Consider the following 18,907-nt stretch of genomic DNA (forward strand, 5'->3'; position numbering starts at 1 on the left):
TTCAATGTACAAAGTCTCAGTATGGAATACTCCATATATTAGATCAGTTTTCATTATGAATTGTATAAACAATTCTGATAACTATTTCTATTTACACTTTATTCTCTGTCCTTGATGTTTAGGATTTTCTATTCATAGACAATCATCCAGTGCTATAATCTGTCTGGTTTATGCAGTCTTTTAATATCATCGACTACCTTGATTAACTAATTCTGTTCTATTTGCATGTGACGCACCATTATCCTCCTGATTTTCCTACCTGTGTGTGCTGAATATAGCGCTGTCGTTTCTCATTTGCTGTGTTTTTTCATGCTCAGCATGATCTATTTTGCCATTACTGACTGCTTATTTGATTGCTCCTGTCTGCTTGTACCAATGATTCATTTGTTCCCTGCATGACTAATACGGTGTGTTTCTACATGTACGAATTCAGTATCTATTACTTCAAGTGTTATGGCTCCTTGTATTTATTTCCTACAGGTACATTCCGTTTCGGTTTTTATGTAGCTGTTTTTTTCTACCAACTTTTTATTTCTTCTCATTGTTAACTAAGTTTTTTTGGGTCCTTATTTTTTGATGTTTTCATTTTTAAAGATATATTGAACAAAAAAAAAGGAAGATTCTGAACAAATAGTTTCTTTACCAAGAAGAGCTTAGACTTCATATATTCTTTTTAATGCCTGTTTTTATGCTTTATAAAAGTTTTTTCATGTTTACAAAATCTTTTTCCTAAAAAGAACTGCCACACTTGTATATGTTTTCTGTCTGGGATTGCAGATCAGCTCCATTGAAGTAAATATTGCGGGCTGCATACTTCACAGGCAGTTTTTGGAAGCAATGTGTCCAAAAGCAGACATATTTTTCAAATCAAATGTAACTTTTTTTTTTTTTTAGAAAATTGCCAATATTTGGGCTTTTTAATTGAAGCCCTATTTCAAATAAGCATAAAATAGAACATTATAACTATTTTTGCCATAATATTTCCAATTTTTGTACAGAAATAATTGGATTGATCCATTGGCCTATTCCATCATTTCCACTAATAGTCATCCGGACAGTACTGGAGGGCCAACGAGTCATGGCGTCTCTGCCCTTATCATGCTCATATCTCAAAGATTGACATCTTATCAGTCTTCTGAATTCCATGCTGACATCAAACACATGTAGACTTTGTATGCGTGTGGGAAAACCAGTTCTACCTTCATTGGCTTCAAATGTGTATTATTTGAGCCAAAACATAATGTTTTTTGGCATAACTCCTTGGCAATAACCTAAACTAAGACCTACTATTTTCACGGGCTACATCAATATATTCACATTGATGAAATTGAGGATGGATAAGCTGATAATTTGTAAGGTTCTTTCAGGCCCTCTGCATATTGCAATGATGGGAGCATCCGCCTACGCGAGGAAGGGCAACAGTGGTGTGCAGTTCTGAGGACGAGATGACTAAACCAATTGTATTGTCCATTGCAGTTGGGCTTTACTCCAGAAAGGGTAACGTGTTTCTTTAAAGAGAGTTTGGGGTACATCAAAAGAGTTGATCTGGAATTGCATTTCAGTTCTTTTAAAGTGAAACCTATGGACTGGGGAGGCTCCGACTATGGAACAAAGCACCCATGCATTTATAATCATATAAACTGCTTTTAAATCTTCTATACAGTGTTTTAGACACTATATAAAGATCATAAAACACCCTTAAGTCCTGATTCATCAAGATCGGTGAATTTCTTGTCAGTCTTTATAAGGGAGGTGTTAGAGTAAGACGCTCCCGAATCATTAAGAAGCCTAAACCTCTTCTTGAGTCCGGGGCTCATGACAAGTGTCGTGCGTCTCCATGCGCCTCACCACTTACCCTAGTCCCTGACTGGAGTAACATCTGTGTAGTAAGTAACACAACCGGTCGTCTTGAATTAGATGAGCTGTGACATCATGCCTCCACCGTGCCCCCATGTAATTCCATATCTGCCCATGTTGACACAGCAGGGAAAAAACAGCCTGAAAACGGCTAAAGTTGCAACATTTTGGAAAAATTTGGGGACTTTTCAAGCAATTAACTCCAGATTTTACTTTGATGAATCATGGCCATGATATTTAACAGATGTAGTTAATAAAACTGAATTCTTACACCTGGGTAAATATTTTTATTTTCGGCACACCCATGTATGTTTGTTCTTACACTGCATACCACACCATTACTTTCAATAACGACCATTAAGCCCATTCATTTCTAATATGATTATTTTATTTCAATAACTTTAATGACACCATAAAAGGATAATGTTCACTTTTCATGTTTTTGTTTTTTGCTGTGTAAACCTATACAAAAAAGAGAGAAGTCCTGGCTATGATCTTGGCATGATGGATAGATTCTGCCAGACGGATTATGGTATATGACAGCCCCATAATCCAGCGCAGTATATTAGTACATGGTACCGAAACATATTAAGTTGTAACACTAATGAACAACATACATTTAACTAGCAACATGGGTATAGCGTAATTTCCCCCATTAAATGTTTGCTGGAAATATAGGAAGGTCCATTAAATAAAGGTCAATATAATGTACATTTTACTTAATTAAGAGAAAAATAAAACAGTGCAATTCAGAAGAGCTAATTGGGGCATCTATGGTTTCCAGTGCCCTTGATATAATAAGGTCGTTAATGTTAACTTTCTGTTAACTCTCTAATTTTAAGTACAGTAGTTAGTCTAAATATAATTCTGCAAGGCAGCACTAATACACCAAGGTAACATTTGCAGAAGGTTACGAGTCAATTGCTCTTTTTTTTGCCATGCTCGCATAAAGTTCTTAGACTATAGATAATTATATAAGCCAGAGTTGTGACAAGAGGAAGCGGATGAACCTGTATGTGTGCACAGTACCAAGGATATTTCTAGACTTTCTGAAATACCCAGTCTCTCCCAGTATTTCTCTCCTCCCATAATATGGCAGGGACAGAGCTAGACTTCATATTGTGTATCGGTGTATCCATTGTCCTCTACCCCAAGTCAATGAGCTTTACCGTGCACCCTTCTCACATGCTAAAATTGCCCTTTACCCAACTACCCTCAAGAACTGCTGTCTCTACCTAGTATGAAAGAAAAACATGCATGTGAGAGAGAATGGATGTTATAGAAAGTAAAACCATAAAAAGCACCACTATATAACCCCAAAGCAGCAAGAAACAGAACAAATCCTCATAAAATATAAGTTTTGGTTGTTAACTCCTTATTTATCTCCCATGTTGTCTGGCCAGGCAACACATTGCATCTCGTATCACCAAGAGGTGCAATTTTAAAGGATATCTAAGAAAAATAAATCTGGGGTCTTCAAAGCCATAAGCAGCCTTGTGACCATATTAATGTTTGATTAGAACAGACAGCAGAGTCCATCACTGTGTTTCCATCATCCTATTAATCAACTCTATGTTTAATCAGGTACTGGCAACACAAATTAACTGCAGCCTCCGCTCTCGGTCTCTACCTGACAGATTGTTTATATTTCTATGAGCGTTATACAGAGTAGTAAGGTTATTGGTAATGGCACTTCAGGTTACAGAGGCGGGTGTATCACTTGGAGAAGACATCTCGGAGGCTTCAGCGCCTCATGGGGGAAGATGATCGGGATCGGATGTCTCTTCCTCCCTGCTAAGAAGAAAACATAACACAGGATGAAAACACAACATTTTGAAGCATTAATGAGACATTATGAGATAGGCAATGATTTTTTTACAGTGTTAGTGCAGTAGATACATTGTATACATGGCGCATAGAAGAAGAATCCGGCATATGGACAATGGCCTCTTTTGCCTATCCTGTACCACAGCAGTGACTGACCTGAATCTAAATGATAGACTCTTAACATGAAATATATTGACATCACTGCAATTAAGCAATACAAAAAAATAAAACTATTGTCATCCCAGACATGATGTTCAATAGCATTTTCAGTAGAATTTTAGGTAAAGATATTTGCCCAATTTCACACGTAAGCCTAATAGATCATGATTTGAGAATATGCTGTAGAGAGGGCATCTCCAGCAGCACTTAAGGGATAGTAATAAAAATTCTTCCTTGGCAGCCAGTAGTGTTGGTTGTTAGTGCAGTGTCGTATGGACCGCTGTGCTTTTAGAGTGAGCACATGAGCTCTTTTAGCCTGTGCAGCTCATTATTTATTACACAAAGGTTATAAAGCACCATCATGATTATCATCTTGGGGCTCACTATATAAATACTCTATCTTGGTGTCTATAGAGATTGGGAGGAAACTCACACAAACACAGGGAGAATATACAAACTCCTTTGAGAACGTTGCCCTTAGTAGTATCTGAACCCAGGACCTCAGTGATGTGAAGCAACAGTGCTAACTAGCGATCGGTGAGCATTCTTGCCACTGTACGCTACTCGATCAAGCATCGGGGTACTCATAGTGCTCGGCCGAGTATCAAGGATGATCAGATGTGTCATCCGTGAAACAATGACCATAAAGCACAGGCTTGCTTCTCTGAGGTGTGCATGGACTCCAGTGAGAGCCAGTCTCTGAATGGCTCTCACTGGGGTTGAAACAGTGCTCAGATGTACTGCATCAAAAGAAAAAAAAATACACCCTCCATCCCCTGAAATGCTCTGTATATGGCTGGCTGTATGTGGGCGAAGAGCCGAACTGCCAAATCATTGACTTCCATAAAACTTGTTACTAGAGGTGAGCACTTTCAGAGCGTCTGAACTGCTCTACTCAAAAACCAAACACCCGAGCATTTTGGTGATTGCCCATCTCTACTGCTAACCACTGAGCCATCCTACTGCCCTCAGGAAGCCTGCTTTCTTTAGGCACTCCTGTCTTGCCGCCACCACCACTGGTTTATTATATGAGTAGGTATCTGGCTGATACATTTTTATGGGGGTCTATTAGCCGTGGAACAAAATACTTATATTCTTATATGGAGTATGCAATTTTTAGGGGTCTGAATATGTAGTATGTAGGTTGTCTGTATATATAAGAGGTTCTCGTCTGAAGTCTGTATGTATGTAGGGTTTAAACTTGGGTTTGACCTGGGGCTTATACACTTCTGTGCTATTTTTCCTTTAAAATCTGACACTGATGGAGGCTCCAAATAGAAGGTTGAACATTGGTTAGAACTTATATTTAGGGGGTTCTTAGCTTGAAATGGTTGGGATAACATAGCCATGCAACAAAATGTTGACAATTCCTGTTTTGTAATTTGAGAACCCCTTGTCTGCCATTTATGGGATTTCCTAGAATAAAATAAACCTTTTTTGTGCTGGGTTAATCCATCCATTAGACCCTAACATATCCTGAATTCATAGTTGAATATATAATATGAAATGCATGACTTTATTTTTCCCATTCTTGTGTTTCAGTTTAAAAGGCATCTGTGTACAAAGAAGATAAAGGTGTAAACTAGCAATGGTTAAAAAAAGAACTTTTAGGTCTCCAAATGTTTTGAGGTCAAAGCTCATATTTGCTGTAGCAATTTTAACAACACGATTTTGAATGACCATATTCAGTGTTTTGTGCTGTCTTTTTATTTCTTCTTTATTATGCTTGGTGGAAAGCGTTCTCCTTGGGATATTATCTGAGCACAGAACACAATAGGATATTGCATTAAATGAGGCTTCAAAAAAAGGCTATAAATTCAATGCCTTGTACAGACCTTTTAGACTAATGTGAAAAATAGTGGAAAACAGTTTGTTGTATTGTGACTGTACCCAACTATAGGAAGGGGTTTTTTTAAGAAAAAAAAATCACATAAGTAATGTTTACCAATCTCATATCAATTATTTGGAGAACATTTATCTTACCTCCCCAAAATGTGCTGCAATTAAAGGGGATGTCTAAACACCTTATTATTATTATTATAATATAAACATTATTATTATCTCCTCAATCTCCGTTTAAATTGAAGCCAGCACAGTGATCAACTGATTACCATGATTACAGAAACTTCTGAAAATCAACTGATCGGCAACAGAAACTGCAGCTACATTTAGGGAAGAGAGGGAATTGTGTTTTTTTGAAAGAGGAACATCCTTCTATGACATTAATCTAACCTAGATAGTTCACAATACAAACTGCTTACATTAGTAAATAGAATTGCTGTAGAATCCCTCTGAACCTATTCTGATTAATAAGCTCCTCAGTGTCCCTCCCTCCTGCTGAAATTTCACCCTACTCAGTATAAGCTGCAGGTTGGAGGAAACTAAATTCACTTGGACTCATGAGTTCTCTTACTCTTTAGCTGGACTTATAAAATGCTTAATTATAATATCAGGATTGCATACCCATCCTGATATGGATTTCCAAATTAAGCAAGTCTACAAAATGGTTTTCATTGTGTATGCAATTTGTATTGTGAAATCTGGTGACAGATCAGCTGTGCATTTTCCCATGGTGAAAGCAGAGGCAGTTTTTCCTTTGCAGCATCAGAAAAGCACAGTGGCACTAAAACTAGCATGATCTAGCAAAATACTACTACTTGCCTAGGAGACTAGCCACCACTGAATGGGAAGAAAATCCCTCCAGTCTTGATAATACAGAGAATTATTAATGAGATGTAAATTGCAAATTTGCTAGTTTTTTAGAAGCACTGTGCAATTTTACCCACTTCAAATGGGGTTTGTCTACACAGAATGACTGTTCAAACCAAGCATAGGCGCTCTGTGCACCATTGGCCGGCCAAACATTTGACTACTCCTTCTCACCTCCTTGTCTTCTGGCTATCTCCACTCTCTTCTTTGATTGACAGCTTTACAGAGGGAGAAGGGCAAAGATAGATGGAAAATTATTAGATGGAAGGTGCACTTAAATGTTTGGCCCCGTCATGATGCACTAAGCGCCTGTACTTGGTCTAAACAGTGCTTCTGTGCTGACAGACTTCCTTTAATTTCATACCCAAATGCCATAAGACATTAAATACATGGAATAATGACCAAGAATTGTAATGGAATTCATTGGTTGTGCTGTATTTCTGTCCTGATTTACCCATATATCCATACTGCCTGTGCACCATCTGCAGTTTATACATGGTCTAATATAACAAGGGTTTATAGTTAAGTGTCATGCTTTATACAAAAAAGAAAAATTATAATTTTTCATGTCTTTTTTGGAGTATTATTTTGTATTGCTCGGTCTTTGTGAATATGTTTGTGATAAATTGACCATTTTTCCATATTTAGGCTGCAGTCACTCATTTTGTCTTGAATACATCATTACACTTCATTGCTGAGAAAACTCAATTAGGCGTGGTAATGAATAATTATAATATCTGTTCCTTTACAAAACTTAGTTATTTCACATTTCTCTTTTTTTTCAGCTGAGCTCCTACTGAGTCATAGATAGCATAGCAATTTGTCCAAGTGGTGTGAATGTTGTGTGCGAATAATGAGGCTTTTATGCCTCATCGTAAGACTAAAGACTGATATTTTTACTTACAATATTTATGGCATCAAGAACATTTATTTTTAGTAAATGTGAAGTGTAATTTAATGAATAGCATATACAGAGGAGGCTGTTTCCCATTGTGTAGTAAAGAATAATGTTACAAAAGTATAACGTAACAAGAGCTAATAAACCTCTTCTAATGGCGGATTTCGTAGTACACATTTCCATGACTGTCCTGCCTCATCCCAACCATGCGCTTGTCTAAAAATCTAACTGTGTAGGCTGAAATGTCCTTGTGTATATAATATATAAATATAATTATATATATATATATATATATATATATATATATATATATATAGCCGATCCGCATATAATTATGCCCCCATTGTTGTCCCTCCATATAAATCATGCCTCCACAGAATGTGGCCCCTGTGATGTTCCCCAAATAAACAAAAAATATATATATTATGCTTCCATATGGGTCTCCACTGATGAGATATGACCTGGACAAAAACATCCAGTGCGGGCATATCAATTCAGATGGACAAATGTCCATCTACTGATAACTTATTTGCTAACCCATGATTAACTACTATGTCAGGAGATGACCACAGGCTGTTAAAACAAAGTATCAAAGAGAATTTTAAAGCACCATGCTGCCCGGTGGGGGTGCAAGGTATGCGTGTGTCAGGGAAGTGACTTCATATTACCGCGCCAGCAGTTGTGCCCAGCGAACGCTCCAGCAGAGTGCACATGATCATGCCTCACTGGATTTAAATATCTGGTGGCAGCAGTCACTCTTTAGGTCTCCTAACGCCACATTTAAGCAGCCCTTCAGCCCACCAACGAGCAGCTCAGGATCATCTCTCAGCTGTACCACCAGGCAAGGATCATCCCCTGACAACGAGCAGTTTCAACCTCCCCTCCTGCATTACACCCCTGAACTAACCCCCTGCAAAACCGCCTGCATACTGGGGCCCCTGCATTAACGCCCTTGTACATTGAAACCTCTTGTATACCAACATTAACCCCATGCATACTGGGAAACCCTTTTCATACCAGTATAAACCCTCTGCCTATTGGGAAACCCCTTGCATACCAGCATAAACCTTATGCATACTGGGAAACCCCTACATTACCCACCTTAATCCTTACCCCGTTTGCTACACTATTATTAACTCCTTTAACTCCATCTAGGGATAATTAGTGTGGGTTGGACTGCTATTGTGTGTGTCTGTGTGTTTTTAAATAACGTGGGTGGAAAATATTATTAGGTAATTGCGAGTTTTATTGTGTGCTATCATTGTACAACATCTGTGTTTGTATTAGTCTGGTACTCAACAGTATAATAACTAGATTTTCAGTGTGTAATATATATTCTTTATTAGTGCTCGGGTTCATCACAGTTAGTTGTCGTTCATACATACATATATACAGTATATATATATATTAGCAAAAGGAACAGGAAACCTTACGGCATCACTGATAGTTGTAGTTGAATATTATTTCTTAGTAGTCAAAACTAACATTAATAATTAATGTTTGGGGCTCACTTTTTAACCTTGGCCGAATTAGCCTTTAACATAAAGCAAGTTTGATTCACAGAAATCTTTACAATACAATTTGCCATATTCACCCTTTTTGGATAACTGTAGAAATGACAACAAAATATATCATTTCACTATTAATCCCTGCATTATAGGACCAGCTTGATTAAAATCTAGTGCCTCTGCTCAGACAAGTACTGCATAGATCCAAAGGGTAGAGCCCCCTCTATGAAGTGCATATGCTCTATATAGGTATATACTCTTCATATACCTATATAGGGCATATGGAGAGTATATGACAGACTGGAACATCCCTTTTAACTTCCAACTTTTCCTGCACATTTCCATACCTCTGCCATATTATTACAGGTCTGAGATGTGTGAAGTCAGAGGCAGGTTCTACTATATACTATGGCATTTTTCACAGTTTTTCACATTTGGACTTTCACTCCATTAACAAAATAATGTATATTGTTTTGAAATACCATTCAATTTATATAGAGGAAACCAATCTGAATCTGCTCTATAAATATTAATTTTTGAGAATATAAATTCCCAGAGGGGAGGAACTGTGTGCTAGAGCCAAGCCATAAAAAAGGAGTTAAGGACAAGAGATTACATTGGCAAAGAACACTTTAAATGGTCTGCCAAACCGATCTTGGCAGTCCTTGGTGATAATTGTATGCCATCTGCACACATTTCCATTAATAACAGAATCCTTCTATATAAATACATTGAAGAACAAAGAGTTAGTACTTAGCAACTTAATAGCAATCGAGACTGACAATATTGTTGGTTAGTTGCCACTGATGAAACTTGCTTAACTAGGGATCAGAAAAGGTATGGACAACATATGGTTGTTGATGAGAAAATTATGAAAGGCTGTCCTTATGGGTGTTTAACTTGGGGGCAGCGCACATCAATATTTAAAGGGAATCTTTCACCGGATTTTTTTTTCTTCTAACTGGAGAGTAGCATAACAAAGACAGAGATCCTGATTCCACTGATGTGTCACTTAGTGAGTTGCTTGCTGTATTTTTAATAAAATGAGTATTTTATCAGCAGGAGATTATCATTAAAGGACTAGTTGTCTCTTGCCATGTAGTCCTCCTGCTCAGAATAACCCCGCCCCCGCCACTGGCTGGCAGCTCTCTGTCAATGTACAGTATACACAGAAAGTTAACAATCAGTGATGTGGGTGGGGTTATACAGAACTGATCTGTCAGAGATCTTTAGCAGATAAATGTGATTTTATCAAAACTCAGTAAGTAATATATTGCTTGAATCAGGGTCTCTGTCCATACATCATGCTGCTTTCAGATGGTGGTAATAAAAGTCTGTGATAAATTCCCTTTAAGAGGGTGGCGTGGCCTGGGCACCCAAATCTTGTGCCCTTGTAATCTCAAACCTTATACCTCAAGCTATAAGAAGGTAACTGTACAGGATGCAGCTAAATTTCCAACTGTTTAAATTAAAAAGGGACCTTGATTTTAGCACATTACAGCAATATGGTTGTGTTGATATCATGTTAAACAAATTGGGGTGGAAAGCATCAATATAAAGAACAGAGACGGCAGCAATCTAAGACCGCTACTAAACTAATTTATCAATCAGCATGAAAAAGTGTCTGCCACTATTAGAAATCGGACAATCAGAACCATAATGCTACTGTTCTGGCATTCACATGAATTTAGGATTTATTCGCATGCCTTGAGACAGACTGGTCATCACTCCTGATGAATCCTCTTTAATTGTGCCCTTATTACAATTGTATCTCTTGATAACAAATGTTTTAATCCAAAAAGCTTAATGCATTTTATAATTTTTTGTAAATTTAAGCCAATACTAGTGCCACTTCTGTTCACTAGCCGGAACTCTAAAATAAAGTAAAGAATCAATCCTTTAGAATGTCCCCATCTCCACCTGGTCCGCATGCAAAAGCTTCCTCTTTATTTGTGAGCAGCAAGAGTTTCAGTAGACAAGGAAGTGGGATGGTTACGCTGATTATAGCGTTATCACTGCTCAACATCTTGGTTGATTCCTCAAACTTTTGGCGAACTGCACAGATGTCAGACATCCATGGCCACTCGTCGGTTCTTATGTATGGAGGCTGACCGAAATACTGATGGGCATGTTGTTGCTGGTATTCAACTACTGCCTTCTGCTGCTCACAAAGCCTTGCTAACTTATCTCACAAACCTTGGGGTGCAGGAACTGGTGTGTAGGAGGAGGTGGAAACACTGATGGAGCTAGGGCCTGCAATTCTAGGTGGCGGTAGCACATGTCCTGTCCCAGGATCTGACTTGGTATCAGCCTCCAAAAGGTTCACCCAATGTGTCGTCATTGAAATGTAGCGTCCTTGGCCACAAGCACTTGTCCACGTATCTGTGGTTAAGTGAACCTTTCCAGTTACTGCATTGGTCAGGGCACAGGTTCTGTTATTGAACATATGCTTGTGCAAGGAGTGGACAGCAAACCGAGAGAAACAGTGGCGGCTGGGGACCGCGTACTGAGGAACAGTCGGCGTCATGGAATTGTGGAAAGTCTCAATCACAAAAAGCCTAAATGGCATCATTTCCAGGGCAAGCAGTCTGGAAATATGGCCATTTAGTGTTTGGTCCTGTGGGTGGGTGGCTGGGTATTTTTACTTCAATCCAAGGTCTGGGACAGAGACAACTGAACATTGTCCTGAGAACAGGAAGTGGATGTGGTTGTAAATGTGCAATGACAGGTACAGAGCAAAAGGCATCCACGCCTGCGTCTTGAACAGAGGATTGCCCAGAACGTAGCACAGGGGAAGAGGCAGTGGTGTCACCCATGGACACTGGTTGTGGACAGGCGTTCAGTCCAACTAGTTGGGTGCTTGGATGATATGTGCCTGAGCATGCTGTGGTGGTCAGGCTGGTAGTGGTCAGACCCCTGCTGATCTTGGTATGGCACAGGCTGCAAATCACCATTTTCTTGTCATCAGCAAATATGGCTTTGGGTCACAGTGGTATATGACGCTATGGGGTTCTGAAGCTGGACTCACAAGATTGGCTCCAATTGATTTTGAGAAGATTAACACTACATTGAATAAATGAAATACTTAATTTTCAATACAATGTATATTACGAAAGTCTATGTTTATTACCAGATTAAAGATCCTTGACAGGGTTCCTTGGCCATCTCTGTGTGAATCCTTGTAGCCCTTATAGGATTTGTGGTGATCGAAGAACCTGGGACTGGATCCTCCATAGCAGCTCTTGTGCCCCTCGCCTCCCTTCAGTGAAACAAATGGTTACAACAAAATCTTGATGAAAATAAATACATGACTAGATAATTCTGACAAGTAGGCCATATTGTGGATATGACAGTATAGAATAAAAAATGTGAGCTGAGCTTACTTCACCGCCTAGAAGAAAAATAAGCAAAAACCACATCATCTATGTATCCTGTGGAGCATCATTGAAATGTTAGCACTCATGGAAATGTCTTCCATATTTAATAGGAATATCATCATGCAAAATACCGATTCTTCTAAATAGATGCTTCTGCTAAATAGACCATGACAAGCTTTCTTCAAGTCAGAGTTTTATTGTGATCAAAGTAAATTAGATGGTAACTGAATTAAATATATGCTCATCAGACAAATAACGGACATCAAAAGATAATCTTTTGAGCATGGAGGAGGCCTTCAGCGTTCATGAAAATAGACATTCTCTGTGTCTTTTATTATCTTTGATTTGTAGCCTTTTATCTAACGGTATTATATTTGATAGCAAGCCCCAAGCTGTTAAGGGATGAAGCCTGAAAATTAATAGACCCACAAGAGAATAAAAAGGGCAACTTCTTAATTTCACATTATGATATTCAATTTGAAATATTACTCGATATGTTGGTCCCATCCAAGCAAGTGTGTAATTTTCCTGCCACACCACTGCAGGTGAAATCTTGTATTACGCAGTGCCCATTGACAATGATAAGTTGTCTACGTAACACATTTTTGGTCATTCAGAGAGAATGATATAGTGGGGGGCAGTTAAGAACGAGGAGACACTTCTGTTAATACAGATTGAAGGAGCTTGAAAATGGCTTTTCTAAATCTTTACTATGAATTATCTATCTATCCATCCATACTAGTATTATTATTATTTTATTTTTTGTATTATTACTTTATTATCACGCTCTTAAACCCTCAGCTTGTAAGGCAAATGTGCTTCCGAGAGGTGTAAATTACAGGTTCAGTTGTAAGTCTATAGTATATGCCTCAGTACTGTTATGTCCCCACTTCAGAAATGTCATCCTATCTGTTGTGTGACTCATTTTTAATCTTGATGTGATAGATTTTTTAGTTTATTCATATTTGTCGTATCTGGCTCTCATTTTTTGTGGGTATAGTATTTTTTTCTGAGAGCAGTTGGTGTAATATATGATGTTATATTGTTATACCTTGGGATATTTTGATGGGTCCTTTTTGCATATCTTCCTACTTAGGCAATGTTCAGAGAAGTCTTTTTTGGTTCTCGTACTGATTTGCATAACGATGAATGTAAATCAATGGCTACTTAATAGTACCGTTTGTCCACATGGACAGATGGACTGTGTGAGAAAAAAATACCATTATCCTCTAGTCTTATACATTTTTCTGATGAGACTTGTCTATTAAAATTAATGGACGCTTTAAAAAGGAAAAACAGATGGCATACTGACACACCATCTTATAACATCCATTTTAATGGATCCATTACAGTTACATAAAAAACTGAAGGGGCTTTACTTTTTTCATTTTAAATCCTCGATATAAAAATGGATGTCATACAGATATGAAAGAGAGACATATAGATGGCATATAACATTAAGTGGCGCAAAAAACATCTTTTTTTTTCTTTCTTTTTGATACACCAAAAATGGACAACTTGTATCCTGGGTGATATTCATTTAGTTTTAGTTTTCCATCTTTTTTTTCTCATGCATTTAAATAGAAAAATGAAGATTTACTATGTGAACTTGTGTTTTCATTGTCAATTAGCAAATACATTAAAAATTGTTGTCTTTCAGTTTTATCCAATTTTAATGGATCTATAAAATCATCCACAATAACAGATGAGACTGATACATGAACAGAGTTTAACGGACTAAAAAATGGATGTGTGAATGGTTACGGTAAATACTATGGGTCCATTACTAATCCATTTTTAAAAAACAAAAAAAAAAAAACAGCACAGATATGAGAAAAACTGTTATGTGAATGTGCACAAAGTGGAAGCCTCTTCATTGTACATTTACCAAATAACCAGAAGCGTTTCCGCTCCCCAGTCTATGAAACATTACATGACTGTGGACATGTATTAAACTGACTCTGATCTCGTAGGCTGTCAGCTGTTGTGATGTGTGTGTTTTTCCCAATGTATTTGGCATTTAGAAGTGTGTCATTTCTCCCTAAATGTCAAGCTGTTCTGATTAGTTCACCGCTGAGAAATGCGGCCTTCAGAACTCCGTGGATATTCAGGCTCTTCGGGAAGTTGTGCATAAGATCAGATACGTGACGTTCCCATCTCATATGTGGTTTGATTTTTAAATCACCTTGATAGGAACAGAAAGGCTTAAGACACAAATATAAATGTACACAGTCAGCGTAGAAATGGCAAATACGCAAATCTAACGTTGATGTGTCCTTGATTCTAAGTGGATCGGAATAGTTTGTGCATTGGCTGTTACAAGAATGGAACTTCTAAGAGCCATTATAGTGTCAATATCACTCGTGTGTGAAAAGCATGTGATGTTACGTCCATATTTTTCTCTTTTCCATATGAAGGTTACATGACAGCTTGGGGTCGGACAGATTATGATTCTGGTCATTAGGTTGGAATACAAACCACGAGGCTAAAATGAGTCCTGGCCTCCTGTCCAACCAAAGTTAACTGGATCTGTGCTCATGCACAAGGTGATGTAGTAGTTCCATATGGCTCCTATTAGAGCACCCAATGGAATCTTTGTGCCAATCCTGTACCTTTGTATGCCTCCAATATCATATGGATGTATACAGGGCTTGTGGAATGTTCTTTCGTCTACTATGGTGGTACACAAAGTAAATATGGATCAATAGGAAATATGTGTCGCCATATAGGCTGTGTAACCATAATTAAAGCTGTAATCTAGATTCTGAAGAATAGTAAAGGAAAAAAAACTATTATTTTAACAGAATAGTGATGTAAATTAATACCTATAGCCATTTCTAGAGTATCTGGCCAGAGAAAACAGTGATTGTACAGTATATCTTTAAAGGTGCTTTGAGGTCAGCTGATTCTGTGATCCAAGGAGCCTTAGAATCTGGAACAATTAACTGAAAAGCGATTCTTATTCTCAACTTTTCAAAGTACCAAATTATAATTGGAAATTACAGAGTATGTCCACTGATCTAATATTCAAGTGTAAAAGCAATTTTTCAAAGTGAGAAATCCTATTGCTGCAAAATACACCCAGTGACATCCTACTGAGGGATAAATTACTGAACCTGAAAATCATGGTGATTAATTAACCCCCCACCCCACCCACATGCTAGAGAAGAGAAAGACCTAAATGAATAAAGCAAAGTCAATTTTCTTTCACCACATGCAAAAAAATACAAAGCATGAGAAGAGGAAGAAGAGCAACAAAGACTTAAAGTAACATAGAAAAAGAAAAGCCAGCTCTGCCATAGACGCATCTGAAGCGTTGTCTTACGTCTCAGGATCCTTCTTGAGTCATCCAGTCAATGGAGATGCCGGGGGCTGAAAGCTAATTTTTTTTAAAGAAAGCAAAGATTGAAAGCAACAGTGTAAGAGCACAGCAAGCAGTAAGTAAATCTGCTGTGAGGAAGAAAAGAAGTCTGAAAAATAAGGAAAATAAGAGAAGCTTTGTGAGGAGGAATATTGGCCCAAGTGACCAAAAGGAGCTGGAGATGCAAAATGTATTGATCACCTACCCAGCTAAATCTGGCGGGGAACAATCCTCTCTGCACATGGAAAAAACAGAAATGGTAACATGATCACTAAGAATTAACCTGTTCAATCAATCAAACATTATATCCCATCTCTTCATTTTATTCAAGGTACAAGAAGCCAAAGACAACGAAAGAGATGCCATTGGTGGCCACCATCAGTTTCATTGATTTATCTTATTCTTTGTTTTGTTTTGATTCCCATTGTTTTTAACTACTATTCTTTTCAGTTCCCTTCATCTTTGTTTTTTATTTATTTTGCTATATGACAAACAGAAATCTAATATCTGGATAGAATATTATGGTAAGGCACATATTGGTCCCAGCCTTGGCCTTAAACAATAAATGACTGAAATTTAAGAGACACAAATAAATCACACAAATAAAAGTTGTGAAAGAGCATATTCTTACTAAAGCCATGGAAACCTGGCACTCTTAAACAGGAAAGAAATACAATACCAAGCAAAGCATACACTATAAACCATAAATTTAGAAAGGTCAGTGCCACTCAGACTGGTAATCAGTTGTTGTTATGTCTGAAAAATGTCAAAAGTACTTAAACCCTCCAAGAAAGAGACAGTCAGGATAAGGGGAATATGTCAGTAGGATTAACCCTCATAAGCTGTCTATTAGGGCATGTAAGTCACAGAAAGATGAATAAAATGACACCTTGATATCTGTGGTCCAATGTTTTATACCTAATAAATCCACATTTTTCTTACTATGTAAATGATCTGGTAAGATCTATAAAATAGATTCGATCTCTAGAGCTTATTATTAAGGGGGTGTTACCAGTAGGAGACATGTAATAACCGACAACCTACTGTCCTGATCTATATGTCTCACACTGCTAATGCCCCCTTTCATTTATAATAAGCTCTGGAGGCCGATTCTCAGGGAGATTTATGTCCAGCCCATAGATCTTAACAGCTCATTTACGTAGAACATGGAACCACAGATATCAAGGTATCTGTTTATTCAGCTTCCTATGACTTATATGACCATATAGAGGCTCAGGAGGGGTGATCCTATTTACAGATTCCCTTTAAAACAAAGCTCTCATCAGAAAATGACCTATTGTCTAAATCAGGTTCTTGTGTGGCATGCCTTTTTGAAAAACAAATTAGGGCATGTAAGTCGCAGAAAGATCAATAAAATGACACCTTAATATCTGTGGTCCGATGTTTTACTCCTAATAAATCCATATTTTACTTACTATGTAAACTGAGCTGGTAAGATCTATGGGCCGAACATAGCTCACCATAGAATCGGTCTCCAGAGCTTTTTATAAAGGGGGTGTTACCAGTTTGAGACATGTAATAACTGACAGCCTTCTCTCCTGATCTACATGTTTCACAGTGGTAACGCCCCCATTTATTTATAATAAGCTCTGGAGGCCAATTCTCAGGGAGATCTATGTCCGGTCCATAGAACTTAATAGCTCATTTACATAGAACATTGAATCACAGATATCAAGGTATCATTTCATTCAGCTTCCTATGACTTACATGACCATTTGAGGCTCATGAGGTTTGATCCTACTAACAGATTCCCTTTAAAGCAAAGCTCTCATCAGAAAATGACTTATTATCTAAATCAGGTTTTTGTGTGGCATGCATTTTTAAAAACAAATTGACATTTTTTATTTCATATCCCAATCTTTTTTAAAACTTTATTCAACTTTTTGTCCTTTCAAGAAAATGTTTCAGCAAGGGTGCTTATGATCAGAGGCAGTATTACATAACAGGCAAAGTAGTGAACAGAGCCACCATTGACAATAAGGGGATGTCGCAGCTGACCCTGCTTCCCCTCTCTTCACAATTTCCTCACACGTTAGACCCTTCAATACAAAAGAAGGTCGGGGTCTCAGCATAGTAGCTAATGTACATGTGTTGTTTCCAAAAAAATACAAGATATTAGAGCATATAAAAACCCTAAGTGGCTAGTATGGCAATGGCAAAATTTCTATTTTATAAAATGGCAACTAAAAATAAAAACATGAAATGCAAAAACTTGATTTAAACAATAAATCATTTTCTGATGATCACTTGCCTTTGATTATACTAGGTAGCCATGGTAGATGACCTCTACAACAGATAAAACCACTGTACAACCTCATGCCAGTTTTTAATATGTTATGATAATGATATGCATAAGTTATTGTCATTGTTACCTTTGGTTGAGAAGGGGGTGGTGTCCGTGGAGTCACCTAGAGGAAAGTAGAGACCGATAAATCTGCCAGAATTCACATGAGCTTGAGGTCTTTATTGGTAAATGGTAGGTATCACATTTCTAACATGGTTCTCTGTCATGGGAACTTATCCATATTGTTGTTAGTATTTTAGCAAGTGTTGTTAAATGTTCTGTTTAATAGTTTGTTTCTATATAAGAACTTACAATGTTCCTGAAGAAGTGGACAACGGGGTTGTCATCAACATATCTGCCATGGCCATAGTATGATCTCTGAGGGGAGGAGGAGAGGTAGCCTGATCTGGAAAAGTGGTAATCCTAAAGGAGAGAGCAAAACATATACAAAACCAATCAGATAGGTTTTAATGCATGAATAAACACTGATTCTGTGTGCATAAGGTCCAGTGACATTTAGCAGAATACAGTAATATACATTTTTTATCAATGGATAAATCAGAGAAAACACTTTATACTTTGATATAAACGTGTTAATTGGAAGAGTCAAACAAGACCATAATAGTGGCTGCTTTTACAAAATGTAACAAGATCTTGCACTCTTTTAGCCACCATATATCACTGTCATCTGTGCCACTACAAAATCTCTAGAAGCCCCCTTTATGGGCTAACAGATAAACTCTTATTGTTGCTCTGATTCATTCTTCTCTTGAGTACTGTATTTCTCTACTACTGATTCTCGCCTCACTAAGCTCCTTTCTCCCCACCCACAGATCTATCCTGACTGCGAAATCTGCACTCACTTTTTATTTTCTACTCTGATGCTTCCACTCTGTGCCAGTAACT

At 37.7% G+C, this 18,907-nt stretch overlaps 1 protein-coding gene across 3 annotated transcripts in view; it reads right to left on the bottom strand.

Annotated features, from left to right (window-relative positions):
* Positions 1–2,223: 2,223 nt before the first annotated feature.
* MBP (myelin basic protein) overlaps positions 2,224–18,907 on the bottom strand; it is a 165,242-nt gene continuing 148,558 nt past the window's right edge. For 2 of the 3 annotated variants that reach the window (XM_075314641.1, XM_075314640.1), the window contains exons 4-8: positions 18,314–18,424; positions 18,090–18,125; positions 15,902–15,931; positions 12,089–12,217; positions 2,224–3,651 (exon numbers count right to left, since the gene is read on the bottom strand). In XM_075314641.1, coding sequence (XP_075170756.1) covers positions 3,601–3,651; positions 12,089–12,217; positions 15,902–15,931; positions 18,090–18,125; positions 18,314–18,424 — 357 coding nt within the window. In that variant the 3' untranslated portion in view covers positions 2,224–3,600. The remainder of the gene's footprint in view (positions 3,652–12,088; positions 12,218–15,901; positions 15,932–18,089; positions 18,126–18,313; positions 18,425–18,907) is intronic. The other variant, XM_075314642.1, reaches the window with a different exon arrangement.

The sequence above is a fragment of the Anomaloglossus baeobatrachus genome, chromosome 6 (assembly GCF_048569485.1).
Source record: "Anomaloglossus baeobatrachus isolate aAnoBae1 chromosome 6, aAnoBae1.hap1, whole genome shotgun sequence".
NCBI lineage: Eukaryota > Metazoa > Chordata > Amphibia > Anura > Aromobatidae > Anomaloglossus > Anomaloglossus baeobatrachus.